We start from the raw sequence: 15,334 nt of genomic DNA, 5'->3' as shown, positions 1-15,334 counted from the left end.
TCTGTTCTGCCTAGACTCCTTTTGAAGAAAGTCATACAGGTTTGATGGTGACGAGTAAATTATGACAGAATTTAGATTCCTTAAATTTCCATTTAGCTCTTTTATTCCTAATTTCCTCTATTTTAACTCTCTCTCACATACGTCCCTGCATGCCATTATACACCTTTACCCACATGTGAGTTTAGCTCCTCAGTGTTCTGCTTTTTAATCTATCTGTTCAATTCACATTTCTCTCCTCATGCTGTGCCAGTTCCTCTTCCCTGAATCCAAAACCTGCCGAGACTAATCCCTCTCTATCACCATCCTGGCCTTCCACTCTTTCTATCTTTTGTTCAGTTTCTCACCCCAGCTCTCTCCGTCCTTCTCCTTTTGCCCTCTATCTCAGCTCCCTCTCGCTTCCCCTCCCCTCATTTCCAACCCCCCTCATCTGTGATTAGTCGGCAGGAAAAAATATATATACTTTGTTCTTTTGCCATCCCACTCCCCCCACTCTTTCATTTTGTCCTTATCCATATGCTTTTTCAGATTCTGCCAGCTGCTGTATACCTCTGAACGCTACTGTTTTTTATCTTTCTTTTTCCAACCTCTATTTTACTCTCTGTACTGTCATTACTCCCTTTATCATGTTTTTTGGGGGTCTGTTTCATTGCTCTGTTGAACAGGGATTTTCTGGGTGGCCAGTATCATGAATATGGTCAGTGTGTCTGGCCAAATCGCACACCATTTGTGGTTCTGTTTCTTGGTTTTAGGGCACCAGTAATGATAAAGGAGGATTGCACAACGGCACAATTTCACAGAGCTTGCCAAAGGGGCATTAGTTTGATCATTGGTTGTAAATAAGAGGGCTTTGCGTTTCATTTATTGTATTTCTTTCATATTACCCTCTCTTCCCACTCCACTTCTCTCTGCCATTGCCATTTATTTTCTCTGACAGTCGTATTATTTCTTTTACAACCCTTTAATGTTCCCATCCCATATTTTCTGTCAGTATTTTACCCTTTTTCATCCCTCTTGTGCATCCATATCTTCTCCATTATGTATCGCCGTTCCTCCTCTTTCGGTCCCTCACTCATTGTTAGATCAGGTCAGGCCTGTCATAATGCATCAAACATATCCCTTTATTTTAAAATATATTAAAATAGAAAACAGTTATTTTAAATAATAATTCACCGTAAATATGTTCCTTGTTGAGCATAAGAGACATTACAAATCCTAATGATGCCAACCTTTCGCAATGTTCAGCACAGCACAGGCATATTCTTCCATTGAGTTCTATGCAAAAAGCATGTTGAATCGCATTCGCTACGCCAATAGGTGGCGACAAGTAATGCATTTTGACTATTATGAGCGAATCGATTCATTTACTCTATCTATTCAGTTGGGAATCAATCAAACACGTGCGTTGTAATGGAGACCCGCTGCGACTTCCTTTGGATATATTTTCGTTTGTGGAGCAAAAATAGACCAAGTAACTGTCACTATAAAATGTAAGTCATACAATATTTACTTCTTATTTATCATAAAATAATTTCACGAAATCGTGTTATTCGGCTAAATAGTAAACTAACACAGGTGCACTTCCTCTGCCACTTTGCATTGCAAGTAGGCCTAATAGGCTACATAAATAGCATAAAACTCATTCACGCACATAAATTGAATGCTCATACATAAACGCATATGAACCTCTGAGAAAATAAAAGGCAATCTGTGTTGTAATCGCATTAGCCTACCCACGCACACACAATCGACTTCTCTTTTCATAAACATATTCGAGCTTTATCTGATGGTCAACAATCTAAACCGTAGTGTCAGAAGAATATTGCTTTGAACTCGAAGGAAAGTCCTTAGTTGCAACGTGAAAGTATTAAGATACTCCGTCAGGAAGCTTTTCACTGACTGTGGGCACTTCACAACAAATCCACAGGCTCACAGCTGTTATGATTTGTGTGCTTTGTTGCAGATGCAAATTGGGTGTAATTGTATTTGGCATATTGTCATATTTGATAGCGCCGCTCGCTGTAGGCTATCTTTTACATTTTTTTTCTCTCAATTGAATGACTGAAATTCTTCATGCGACTAAGCTGTTCTAAGGCTATTTTCCTTTCTTTTTAAATAGTTTGCTTTGTGCTGAGAATATGGGCATGATGTGAGACAAACAAATTATATTACAGTAGCCTACCTCCTCCAGGTAGGGATGGCTGACGCGAAACTGACGTTCCGAAGCTTTTCGAGATCCCGAAGTGCAGAGGTTTCAAAAACACACATGTCACGTGACTACGGCTAAATGACGCTTCGGAGTGTTTCACCGCTATGTGTTTCACAAGTGTTTCGACAGGTGGCATCGGTCCGCCGAATCAGCGTTTGATTGACAGGGTCGGGAACAGACCACACAATCGCACACCTGTATAAAAGTGAATTCAATCTTGACCTCGTGGGTTTTTGTGAGAGGAGTTTGATTTTGAGATAGCGGATTTTTGGTGATATAGTGACATTTATAGTGCGATTTGTTTAGATATATTTAGGCTTACATTATTTAAGCCTAAATATCTAAACAAATCGCACTATAAATGATTTACTCATTGACTGATAGGCTAGAGACAGACAGAGACAGAGTAGCCTATGCATAATAGTAGTGACACATTAATGACGCATATAAATATTGACAGATAGATTAATAGATATATATATAGATTAATAGATAGATATAGATAGATAGATAGATAGATAGATAGATAGATAGATAGATAGATAGATAGATAGATAGATAGATAGATAGATAAAAAATAACATTATGTACAGTGAGGAGCCTACAGGTAAGCTTCACATATTAGAAAAATACAATAATAAAAAAACAACACATTTCTGAATGGCTGGTTGTCAAGGTTGTTTCAGATCAACACTGTAAGTGACCACTAGGTGTCACCGTTGAGACGGGTGTCGGATTGTTTCGAAGCCTCGACACAATATGGCACATTTGCTTCAACTGTTTCATTGTTTCACGAAGCCTCGATCTGCCCACCACTACCTCCAGGAACAGCTTCTGAATTAAAGGTGAACTATACAGGTTTTTTACCTTAACCAAACAGCTTCGGAGTCATTAGGATTGGTTATATTACCTTTTTCGGGTTGAATGGTGGTGGTAGTTTCGTACCCCCCTATCGCATGTAAGCGGAAAAAACACACTTGCAACTTTGAGCCGGCAGGCCGCCGGGCACAGCATCAGGAAGTATCACGTGATATCAGGTCTCGCCATGTAAAGAACTGCTTTACGGCAAAAAAAAAATCTGCAAAAATTCTATCATTATTGCGCTCCCTCACGCTGTTCGAACCCGAATGAAGACGACGTTGTAAAAAATGTCCCATCTGCTTTGATGACGTTGATCTATAGCCTCTGGTATCTGAGAGTCGACAACAAGTTTTTCGACAGTGTTGTCAAATATCTATTCCGAAGCTGTAGGGGGACCATATAGAGAAACCTGCAAGCAAAAAGTGAGAATAAAGCGAAGAAATTCCCGAATTCGCTTTAAAGCAGGGCTATGCAGTTTCGGGAATTTCTTCGCTGTTTTCTCGCTTTTTGCTCACATTCTTTTTGACATTCTTTTTTTTGCTCGCATTTTAGGACATTCTTTACAACGTTTTCTTCATTCGGGTTCGAACAGTGTGAGGGAGCACAATAATGACATAATTTTAGCAGATTTTTTTTCCCGTAAAACAATTCGTTACAACGCAAGACTTGATATCACGCAATACTTTCTGACGCGGCCCAAAGTTGGTGTTTTTTTCCGCTCACATGCGATAGGGGGATGCGAGATGACAACCATTCAACCTGAAAAAAGTAATATAACCATTCCAATGACTCCGAAGCTGTTTGCTGTCTCCCAGGGAGCGATTGGGGTTCGGTGCCTTGTTCAAAGGCAGCTCAGTCATTTTCTTGCCAGTGTTTAGACTTGAACCCACAACCTTCGGGTTAGCAGTCTGGCTCGCTAACCATTAGGCCACAACTAATGGAAGAGTAAATGGAAGCTTGTATGCGTCTCTGTACTGAATACAGAAGGATCCCAGCGTCAGAAACAAGTAGATTGTTTATTTTTAATGACATCCTTCAGAGAATTTGACAGCAGATTTTGTTGATGAGGGACAGTGTAATGAGTTTGCAAAGAAACTTTTGTTGATAGATTTTTTTTTTTTTGGATAATATTTCAAAACACGCACTCGCGTGCAAAAAAAAAAAGAGAATATATTGTTTTTTTTTGTGTGCTTTAACATTATAAGTGAAAAGAGCATATAAAAATAAAAATCCATGACATGACCCCTGTAATGTGCTAAATGTAATGATTTTGTACTTTTACATTTACATTCTCAAAATTATCAAATTGCTATTGTATTATGCTTTCTGAAGACTGACGTCATAAGATAGTTGCAATTATGTTATTGGAATAGCAATGCTAGTTTTTAAACCGTAAGAAATCCAAAACAAAAATCTGCATATAGTTTTGGGGAAAACAGTTAATTTAAACTTTGTAAAGACTTTAAATAATATCTGGAAAAATGTTTACATTTAATTATGTTTTTAAAAAGTAATTGGGAAATTGGCATATAGTTTTGTGAAAAGAATCAGTAAGCTTTGTAAAAAATATTAAAAGTACGCTATATATTTTTTTTCTAGATAATATTTTAATAAATTGCTTTAGTACAATTATTTACTGTTGTATATTGACTGTTGTTGTCTTTATAATATAATACTTCATATTTTTTCACAGTATAAATACAGCTCCTTACATTATATGATTTACTATTTTTGGAAAGTGCATCATCACATCACATCATATCAGGGATCATCATATTAGAGGGTCATTGGCATCAAAATATTTGAAAACCTTTATTTTATGGATAATAGTGAACAAGACACGTTGTCATATGATATCCTCCTCATCTAAAGTGTGGGTACAGAATCTGAGCCCTTACAGCAGCTGGGTGTGAGTGGCACTACAGAGGAGTATTTTGTTCCCTCAGCTAAACTCAGTAATTCTATTTTGAAGAGGTCTGTTTGAAGGAGAGACACTCTCAGTGCCTGAGAGTCCTGGACTACTGTGGTTTTGTTGCTGATCTGGGACATATGAGGAGTTACAACACTGTGCTGAGTTGTGTGTGTGTGTGTGTGTGGTGTGTGGTGGGTGGGGGGGGGTGGGGGGTGGGGGGGGGGTTTGGAGGCAAGAGTCCCGTCTGTGCTGTAATACGAGAGGTGCAAGAGTGCATGCTTGTAGGGAGACAGAGCCGGTGGAAGCCAAACGTCCTCTCTCTGTTGTAAAACAAGCAGTGCTTGAGTGTCTGTACATGGACAGTTCACTCTCGTCATTGTAAGGAGTGTGTTTGTTTTGCATAAGGGCAAGTGGGACATTAGGGGTTGTGGTCTGTGAATGAGAATTGGCTTCTTGCCGAGGGGCCGTTCCCACGGAGACTGTTCTTGCGTTCATTACCAGCTAGACGACGTTTGATGGAACGGAACAGAATGTAGGTGTATTCAGAATTTGAAATGTTCTTAAAGGTACTGTTCACCAAAAAATACAAAATCTTAAACAAATGTTTTTTTTTTAAACTTAAAACACAAAAGAATATCTGGTTGTTAATTCAATACAATGGCAGTACATCGTGAGTAACTTTAATGCTTAAGGCACCCAAGAACGTCAGCAAACGACCACATGCGGCTCACTGCTCAGTCAGGTAAAAAACAACCCAATATTAAAGTCAAGAAATATTTTACACCAATTTATGGCATGGTAAAAACCTAATAAAAAGTCAAACAAAACAAAATCCAGATAATATTTTAAGAAATCTGCATAACAGAAAGTTACAGCAGTGTTACAGTTTTAATTTTTTTTGAGTACAAGAAAGTTAAAAAAGTTTGGTGTGCAGCTGCACATTTTTTGCCACATACTTGCACTGAATTGTGAAGCTGGTGCACAGGATGATGATGATGACTTAATTTTTGTGAGAATATATGAACAAAGAAAATTTTGGGGAGTAGGCTACAGTTACTTTCAGGGACTGTTCAAACTAGATGCATTCGTGCATCTGCCTGGCTGTTGTTCATTGTTTTTCTTTGTAAACATGCACTAAGCGGACGTCTGTAACCATTGCAATGGATCTCACTCTTTTTTTTAAAGTCCTGCAGTGAGCGCCACGTTTTAAGAAGTTAAAAGAAGTTCGCCTTGATTCTGTTCCATTCCACTGAGTCTCGAAATATAATGCTTGTGGCACAAGACGCTTAAAAAACAGAGACATTGTGACAGTCAAAGATGTCACTCTAGTGCATGTTTTAAAATGCCGAAAAGCAAGAATACGTCTGGCATGAATGGCTTGTTGCAACTTGGTGGGAGCCACTGAGTGATGGAGTGATGTGGGATTGTTTGTTCTTTTATATTCTCTCGAACTCCTACTGTCTGCTCTCTCCTCCTCTCATCATCCACCTCTTGCTTTTTCTCATGCCTGCACTCCTCCTCTCTTTTCACAGTGTGTCTCTGGGGATGATGCCATTGCCGCTGGTGCCACTCTCCCTGTCGCCATGACGATGCCGCTCAGCCCCCTCTCCAGCGACGAGGAGCAGCAAAGGATGCTGGGAAACAGTCAACACCTTTATCCAGGGGCGGAAGAGGAAGAGGAGGAAGAGGAAATGGACGATGACGGCGTGGACGAGGAAGGCGAGGAGGAGAATGGAGAGCTGGAGTTGGATGACGAAGAGGAGGTGGATGAGGAAGATGACATCAGGCGTGGAACAGGGCATTTGAGAGGAGGCAGGGAAGAGGGGCACAGGCAAAAAGGCACAATGGCTGGACGACTCCCAGGAGACAGACCGCTACGACCTGGCAACCCGGGCCATGCGGCCAACCCTTATTCGTCCAACCCTGGACCCACCCACCAAACGCCGGCGAATCAGCAGCCGCAACAGCAGCGGAAGCTACGAGAGCGGAGCTCGAGCAACACACCTGACGACACACACATAGCTATGATGGTCTTTCGGATTGGCATTCCTGATATCAAACAGACGGTTAGTCACACACACACACACACACACACACACACACACACACACACACACACACACACACACACACACACACACACACACACACACACACACACACACACACACACCTACACCTGTTTCCCAATTACCCACTCATACTCTGTGCAATATCCATCTTTTGCAAACCATGCGTGGTTGAGCCCACAGCATACATATTAACCAGGCAGTCAGAGCGCCGCCAAACACTGTTCAAAAAAATCAATTAGGCGAATACCGGGAGTGAAATAAGTATACAAATCTGAAAAAAGGGGCAGGAATAAATTACACAGACTTGGAAAAGCTGTTCTCAAGTGTTCAGTGCCAGTGTGAACATCTGAAACAGTCTGGAGCGTGTGTTCTGCTATGGCAGGTCGGACCTCGCTCTCCCCTCAATAGAGCCAGACGTTTTCTTGGTCAATACACATGACCTCTGCTGCACAAAAGACCTGCTACCTTATACATGTATAAAATGTGAATAGACTTTGAAATGGATCCCAGAGCGCACCAGCTGGTGGGCCACACACTCAACAAACACGTATTTAATGCTGTTTCTATCACCACAAAGCAGAAGTGTCATTAGCACTTTCAATAAGTTTGTTTACATGCACTTTATATGTTGGATTTCTGTCAGACTAAAGCAAATAATTCATCTTTTTTACATGCTTAAACACCATTCCAGATTTCTCAGAAGTCAAAGTAAGAGACCTTGATGTGATTGTAGTTCGGCTTTATAAACACATCAGACTACAGTTGGTCTCAGGATTGTTCACATTCTCCGAAAACAGGGGTTATGTGCAATGTGTATTTAGTCCTTCAAATCATCAATTAAGCATTGTAACTGACAGATATATAGATGAAGACTGCATCTTGACTTTACACAGACCCTCTGCAGCACGATTATAAACTGCATATGTACACGTCAGTTCAAAAGTTTGGGGTTTGTATGAATTTTTTTATTTTTTGGGAAAGAAAGCATTATGAGCATATCATTTTTAAAAAAGCATATAATTTGACAAAAGATTTATGTTTCAAATAAATGCTGTCATTTTGAAGTTTCATAAAAGAATCCTGAAATAATTTATCTAAGTTTCCATAAAATAATTAAGCAAAATTCTGAAAATTCAGCTTTGCCATCACAGGAATAAATGACACTTTAAAACATATTAAAACAAAAACAGTTATTTTACATTGTAGTAAAGTACATTGTAGCGTAGGCAATTTCAGAGAGGCTCGCAATAGCAAGCTAGCTTTGAAAGCATTAGATCCCACCCTCCCTTCAGAGCGTATCCAAAGCCACGCCTCCTTTAAAACACGTGAACGCACACAGCAAAGCGAGAGTCGGCAAAGCGATAAATTACCTCATGTCTTAAAGCACATAACATTACAATAATAATGAATGTAAACAACTTACAGAGCTCTTACTTTGAGCTACTTTGGTGTTGATAGTGTTGCCATAGAAAAGCATAAATCTGTGGATGTGAACAGCTCCTGGTGGAACTTCACAAGGTTGTTATCTCGTAATTACGGTTATGACATGGCATGGACGCAGCATAAGCTCAATTTTTTGGTTCAGGAGGAACTGTTAAAGATGGCTGCTGTCCAAAACTCTGCATAGCCTTGCGTAACACGCTGATGATGTGTTGTATGTGTGAACAGGGTGTGCCGAGGTATGGAAATACATGCGTTGACAGGCAGGTAGGATATCGTATCAGTGATTGGATGAAATTTTTTGGTGCTGAGACTTCCACAGAAGATATAGCAGTATGTAAAAAATGTTTATATTTCGACCACTTCTATTACTGATTGCTATCATGATGTGAAGAGTTTCAACCAACACAAAGTGTTAATAAAAAAATTGCCTACCCTGCCTTTAAAATAAATCAAATAAATGCTGCCTGGGTGAGAGAGACTTCTGTCAAAAACATCTTACCCATCAGCAGAAACTTTTGAACAGCAGTGGCTCACTGATCCAACTGAACTCAGATCAGTTACATTCATCAGAACTCAGTCCACTGGTTCACCACTGACAGTTTGATCAGAACTGGTCACTTTAATTATTCAGGACTCATTAATGTCTGGACGAGTTTCAAATAAATCACTGACTTGTCCAATTACTTTGAACTCTTAAACTATATTATATTTCATACATCTCTTTATATGGTATATGGTTTTACGATATTCTGATAGCTCAGGAATTTATATTTAAATATGGGCTGACGCTGACTGGATCTGCTGAAATTCCCCCCCAGTGTACACTTGTACGGCATGTGTGTGTTGAGTGTGTGTCTGTGAGAGAGTAGATTTTATCCAAACGTGTCCTCCATGCAGAAGTGCAAATGTCAGCAAAATTCTGTTTTTCCCAGATGAGAGAGAGAGGGAGGGAGTGAGGGAGGGAGGGAGTGAGGGAGGGAGGGAGTGAGGGAGGGAGGGAGGGAGGGAGTGAGGGAGGGAGGGAGGGAGGGAGGGAGGGAGGGAGGGAGGGAGGGAGGGAGGGGGGGGGGACAAGGGGAAAAGAACAAGGGAAAGTAGGCAAAGGGACTCTAGTCAAACATCAAATAATAAAAACCCTGCCCAATAAAAATCCTGTTGTGTCTTTCAAACGGAAAGAGACTCAAGGTGACCTCAACTGTTTTAGATGGAGAGAAAGAGAGAGAGGAAAAAGATCTGGGTTTAAAGTATCTCAATGAAAAGGTTCAAGTGAAGCTCTTCTTTTACAAGACTGATTAAGAGGTTCAGTGATTTTAGGAATGATATCACCACTGCTGTAAACCGCTTATTGTATTTTACAAATTGAAGCAGGCACTTTTAATTAAAGTCACTGTGGACCCATTTGCACACGACGACTCTGCTCCCTCCCAGACCAGAAATACATGACAGCATCTAGGATGTGTTTATAGTTGTGCTTCACTTCTTCGAATGCCAATAATGAGGTTTACTGTTCTATCATGCTCCACAGCCCACCCTATAACTGTGGGAAGTTGCAAAAGATTAATGACTCATGAATAATATGATTATGCTTGATAATTTAATTAAAATGGTTGGTAGACCTGGACCCAGAGTGTTCTTTCAATGGAAGTCAAACTGAAGGCAGAACTGCTTTGCCTCTTCACAGCCCAGTCGACCAATGACTCGGATAGCGTTCTTATTACTTGCTATTTGGCACTAATATAATTTGGCACCATAATATAACCAGTGTTATTTTAGAATTATTTATGTACTAACATAGTTTTTATTATTTTGAATGAGATTATTTTTAGTAATTTTGTTATGCACTTTTGCCATTTTATCGTTTTTATTAGATTTTTTTAACGTTTCTATAGTTTTCATTTAGATTTATTTCTTTTTTAGTTTGTTTTATTTCGTGTAGTAATGTTATTACTTCAGCTTAAATTTATTTCAATTGTTTTTTTGTCATTTTATAATTTTTTTATTCGTTTTTGTTTAAAAAAATATATTTCTCTATACAGTAGTTTTAATTAATTTTATATCAGTTTTAATATCTAATGTTTGTTTAATTTTATTTCAGCTTGATTTCAATTAACAAAAATGTTTTTTTTTATAGTTTTAGTTAATGATAACAACACTAATGATGCATCGTAGAATTAATGATTGTGAGCTTTAGACAAAACCAAGCAAATATTTAGAGACTTTATTGGTAGATTAATAATTTAAGTAATGCTTTTTCTAGAAAAATAAAAACAGTCTGGCCAAATTTGTTTGTTTAAATCACTCATTCGGACAGGATTTTAATCTTGCAACTAACTGCCAAACCACAAGCACAGGATTGTGGGATATCTGCATTTAAATATTGACCAGATGGAGGCATTTTAGTAGACTAGATGTTAGATTTGGACGTAAGACGGCATATTTAAGGTTTCTGACAGCCTTTATCTTTCTGTCTTTCCCTTTTTATTTAGTTTTTGGAGCTTTTCTTTTCCCCTCTCTCCTATTGTGGGATTGTAGAATTAATGTAGGTGTGTGTATTTGTGTGTTTGTGAGTGGGAAGTTTGTGTATGTTTGTGTGCAAGTGGAAGAGCGAGACAATGAGTGGTTATCCGAAGCTGCCTATTTAGTCCAACAAGCCACTAGCAAATTGTAGTTAATATAAGATTGGTAGATAGATGAAACAGGATGAGTGAAACACCTGGAGGTGATCTGAGCTGGATCGAAACACTCTACCAAACATGTTTCTTGTGATTTTTAGCCCATCTGCAACACCTGCCTGTGCAGAAATGACGTATGACTCAAATGCTGCAATGTAGAAATCATGCATTCATGATGCTTTAGGTTATAGTATTAAAAACAGCTTTTAACATAATTTAATTTAATGTATAAATTCTCCCTTTCCATTTTCTGTATGCATGTTATTGATGTTATTCTGAACAATTCAGCCATGCATAATGTTTATTTTTTTTATTTTACCTATTAATTATTAATCAAATTGGATCGTCCAGTGGAACGAAAGACTTCTGGCGTATGCCAGACTTCTCCAATAATGTAGTCCTCTTAAACCCTGCCCCTTTCTTACAATCGACCGCAAGCTCGCAATCAGAACTGCCTTCATCCAATCAACAACCAACAATAGAACCAAGTTACCACTCTACTTTTTTATTTTCTTTTTTTTTTATTATTCGTTTCACTCGTATGCGTCACATATGGAAGAAAATATCTGTTGCTACTTCCGTTATTTTGTGACTTTAAATAATTTGTTATTGATTCTCTGTATACATTAAAGAAGGAAATCTTTCAGATTCTGTTTCATGTCTTTCTCTCCTATGTCTTCCTGATTTCTGTTTTGCCTCAAACCATGTTCTTTGAGTCTCTCTCTCTCTCTCTCTCTCTCTCTCTCTCTCTCTCTGTTTCCTCTGTGTGGAGTAATATGTCCGCATAATCCCAGTACATTAGGCCTGCTCTACATACCAGCTAATTCACCCTCAATAAACTGCAATTGCTCGTTAATTGTGGTTTAATGAGTTCAGGGAGAGACAGGAGGTGCACAAACACAACCGAGCAAATGTAGGGCCGCGGGAATGCCCACTCACCCTGTAATGCACTAAACGCTTTTGGACACAGATTTTACATCGGACATCAAAACAGTTTATCGTGCAAAATGTCCTTGAAATCAAATATTGAAATGTATTAATATTACCACAAACTGCACAGGAGCTGCAAGCAAAATGATTAACATGACTGAATAGGAAAGCTGATCATTTTCTAAGTGTATGTGACTTTATTTAGTGGAACAGCTGTGTTGGCAGTGTGGGGCGCTGAACCCTGAGGGGCATCGGGGCAGTAACAGAGCAACCCTGCTGCATCTCACACTCATTAACCACACAGAGTCTGCCTGAAGGTCTGTGAACTAGTGATCGCTGAGAGCTGGGAGCAACAGCAAAGAAACGGAGTTAGCGGGATGGAAAGAGGATAGGACGAGTCAGGAAGGGAAAATATTACTAAACTGCAATATAAATCTTTATCAGTATTTTGTCTGTCATAACATCTTTAAAACAAAATATATCTACTGCACTTGATAACCAAACTTCCATAAAAAAAAAAAACGACTTCACTGCTGTTCCAAAATTTGAGGTCACTCAGATTTCTTGATATTTTTTAAAGAGGTCTCCTATACTGACTATAAGACTGCATTTATAACAGTAAAAATAAAATATATTTTAAAATATAATTTATTCCTTTGATGGCAAAGCTGAATTTTCAGCATCATTACTCCAGTCTACAGTGTCACATGATCCTTCAGAAAACATTAAAATATGATGATTTAATGCTCAATAACATTTCTTATTATTAATGTTCAAAACCGTGATAATTTTTTTTGCCAGGATTCTTTGATGAATAGAAATAGATTTTTTTAAAAAAAAAATCTTACTGACATTATAGGCAATAATGTATATCTTAAATTAAATTTGTTTGTATTACTCCATTGGCTTTACTTTAAAGGGTTAGTTCACCCAAAAAATGTAATTCCTGTCATTAATTTCATCAAAAAATATCTTAATATATGTTCCAAAGATGAATGAATGTCTTAAGGGTTCAGAACGACATGAGGGTGACTAATTTATGACAGAAATTACATTTTGGGGTGAACTAACCCTTTAAGCATAAACCTCATTTAATTTGGTTAGTTATTTAAAAATATATATAATAATAATAATAACAAAAAAAATTTTTTTTATTCCAATGGAAGAGGAAAATGGTGAAATTAAAGTTTGTGGAACTGTGATGACTAGATGTGAGTGGTCATTAAGATGGCAATGAAAGAGAGATAGAGGAGGAGGAGGCGGCAGTGAAGGTTATTTCCCTATAGGTCTCATTAAAGACTACTAATTCCCCCTGCTCTTGCCCTGCAGAAATGGGCTTGAGGGAGCCGACGAAATGAGAGCGAGAGAGAGACACACACACGGAGGGTTACATCAAACAATACCTGACAAACATGAGTAAACACTTTAGTAATAGGGTCATTCCGTGTCAAATCAACCAAACTTCGGAAACTTCACCAGCTCAAATTTTTGATTTTGTTAATATTTTTTCTGTAGAAAGACAAACATAAATAGTGTTGAAAGCCAAAATATGGGTGTATATTTACAGAGTAATCAATTATTTTGTAGAGGGGAGTCAAACTGACAATTTCACCAAATTTGGAGATTGGGAGCCAATTTACAGGGGGGGGGGGGGAATTATTTTATAAACATGGCAGCATCATTCTTTTATTTTTACACAGATTGGTAGGCATATTAGTAAATCTGTTGACTTTAGCATTCTTTCTTTCATTATATGGCAACGGTGACAGTTCAAAAATGTAGCTCAAAAAATATTAAAGATATCTTAATATCCTTTTAGATTCTGGTTCTCAACAAACTTTTATTTTGGTATCTTCATTTTAAAGGCCCTTGATGGTTCAATATCAGAGATATGGAGATCTTAATGCGGCTCCGCAAGTACTTTTTGAGTTGCAGGCAATCAAACTTTGGAAAAACTAATATTTATGGTACTCAAAAAGGTATGTTCTATGATACAAAAAAATCTTTCTTTGATTCAAAAATTCTACAAAATGATTTAAAAAAAGATACATTTCAGGTTTCAACCTTATTTGTTTTTTCAGATATTCCTCTTTAAAAGAAAAAGTATCAGCTGTATGCAAAGTGACCCACATTTGGTTTTTGACCACTGAAAATGTGTACAATTGACCAATTTACTCACAGAGCCACATTAAAATCACATTAAGATTGAACCATCGAGGGCCTTCACATATGCTTTTTGCCATTTTTGAACTATCACTGTTGGCATATAATGAAACAAAGATTGCTAAAGTCAACATATTTTACTAATACCGCTATACCTACCGATCTGTGTTAAAATAAAATTATGATGCTGCCATCTTTCTAAAGTAATTTTTACCCCCCTGTAATTTGGCTCAATCTTAGGTGAAAATTGTCATTTTGATCCCCCTCTACAAAATAGTGGATTTCTCAGAAAATATACATCTGAGACATTTAATATTTTGGCTTTAATCACTATTTATGTTTGTCTTTCTACAGAAAAAATATAAACAAAATCAAAAAATTGAGCCGGGAGCCGATTTGACACGGAATGACCCAATAACATCATGTAACATTTACATACATGAGACCCGTTTTCATGCTAATATTGAAATGGTGGTCTCCATGATTTGCTAAGTTACTCGTATCATAGTTGCAACAACAACAAAAGTCACAAAAATGATAAGTTTCCAATCCATATATCGTTACTGATTGTCATGTAATTATTCGCTGATTTTGAGATGGCTACACAGCCTTTTTTGAGTTTTCAGAAGTTGGTTGTTGCAACAAGACGGCAACCTAAAGCACAGGAGTATATCAACAACAGAATGACTTCAAGAGGCTCAGTCCTGACCTCAACTCAACCGAGATGCTTTGAAATGACGATAGGAGTGTGATTCACTCACGACATACCAAGATTATTGCAGAGCTGAAACACTTTTGTAAAGCAGAATAGTGCAGAATTCCTCTTGACCTCCTGCGAGTCTGATCCGCAATTACAGGAAATGTTCGGTGGAGGTTATTGCTGGCAAAGGATTCAACCGAAATTGTTATTATTAAATCTATTATTACTTTTAGAAATCAGACTCTGAAGCAAAATTGTCCTAACATGAGCATATTCTTGGCTGATTGTTATTTGAAAAAGACTCATTTGTCGCTCTGACAGTCAAAATTGAAAAATGTATGTATATGCACAATTTCTTTCCTCCTGTGCTGGACA

At 38.1% G+C, this 15,334-nt stretch overlaps 1 protein-coding gene across 17 annotated transcripts in view; it reads left to right on the top strand.

Moving 5' to 3' along the window:
• Positions 1–1,370: 1,370 nt before the first annotated feature.
• The window catches only part of shank1 (SH3 and multiple ankyrin repeat domains 1), a 72,704-nt gene continuing 58,740 nt past the window's right edge, over positions 1,371–15,334 (top strand). For all 17 annotated transcript variants that reach the window (XR_013797601.1, XR_013797602.1, XR_013797603.1 and 14 more), the window contains exons 1-2: positions 1,371–1,487; positions 6,512–7,045. Coding sequence is in view for 3 of the 17 variants with exons in the window: in XM_079612768.1 (XP_079468894.1) it covers positions 6,563–7,045 (483 nt within the window). In the remaining 14 variants the exon portion in view is untranslated. The remainder of the gene's footprint in view (positions 1,488–6,511; positions 7,046–15,334) is intronic.

The sequence above is a fragment of the Phoxinus phoxinus genome (assembly GCF_949152265.1).
Source record: "Phoxinus phoxinus genome assembly, chromosome: 1".
Classification (NCBI taxonomy): Eukaryota; Metazoa; Chordata; class Actinopteri; order Cypriniformes; family Leuciscidae; genus Phoxinus; species Phoxinus phoxinus.
This window is presented reverse-complemented; position numbering and strand designations above follow the sequence as displayed.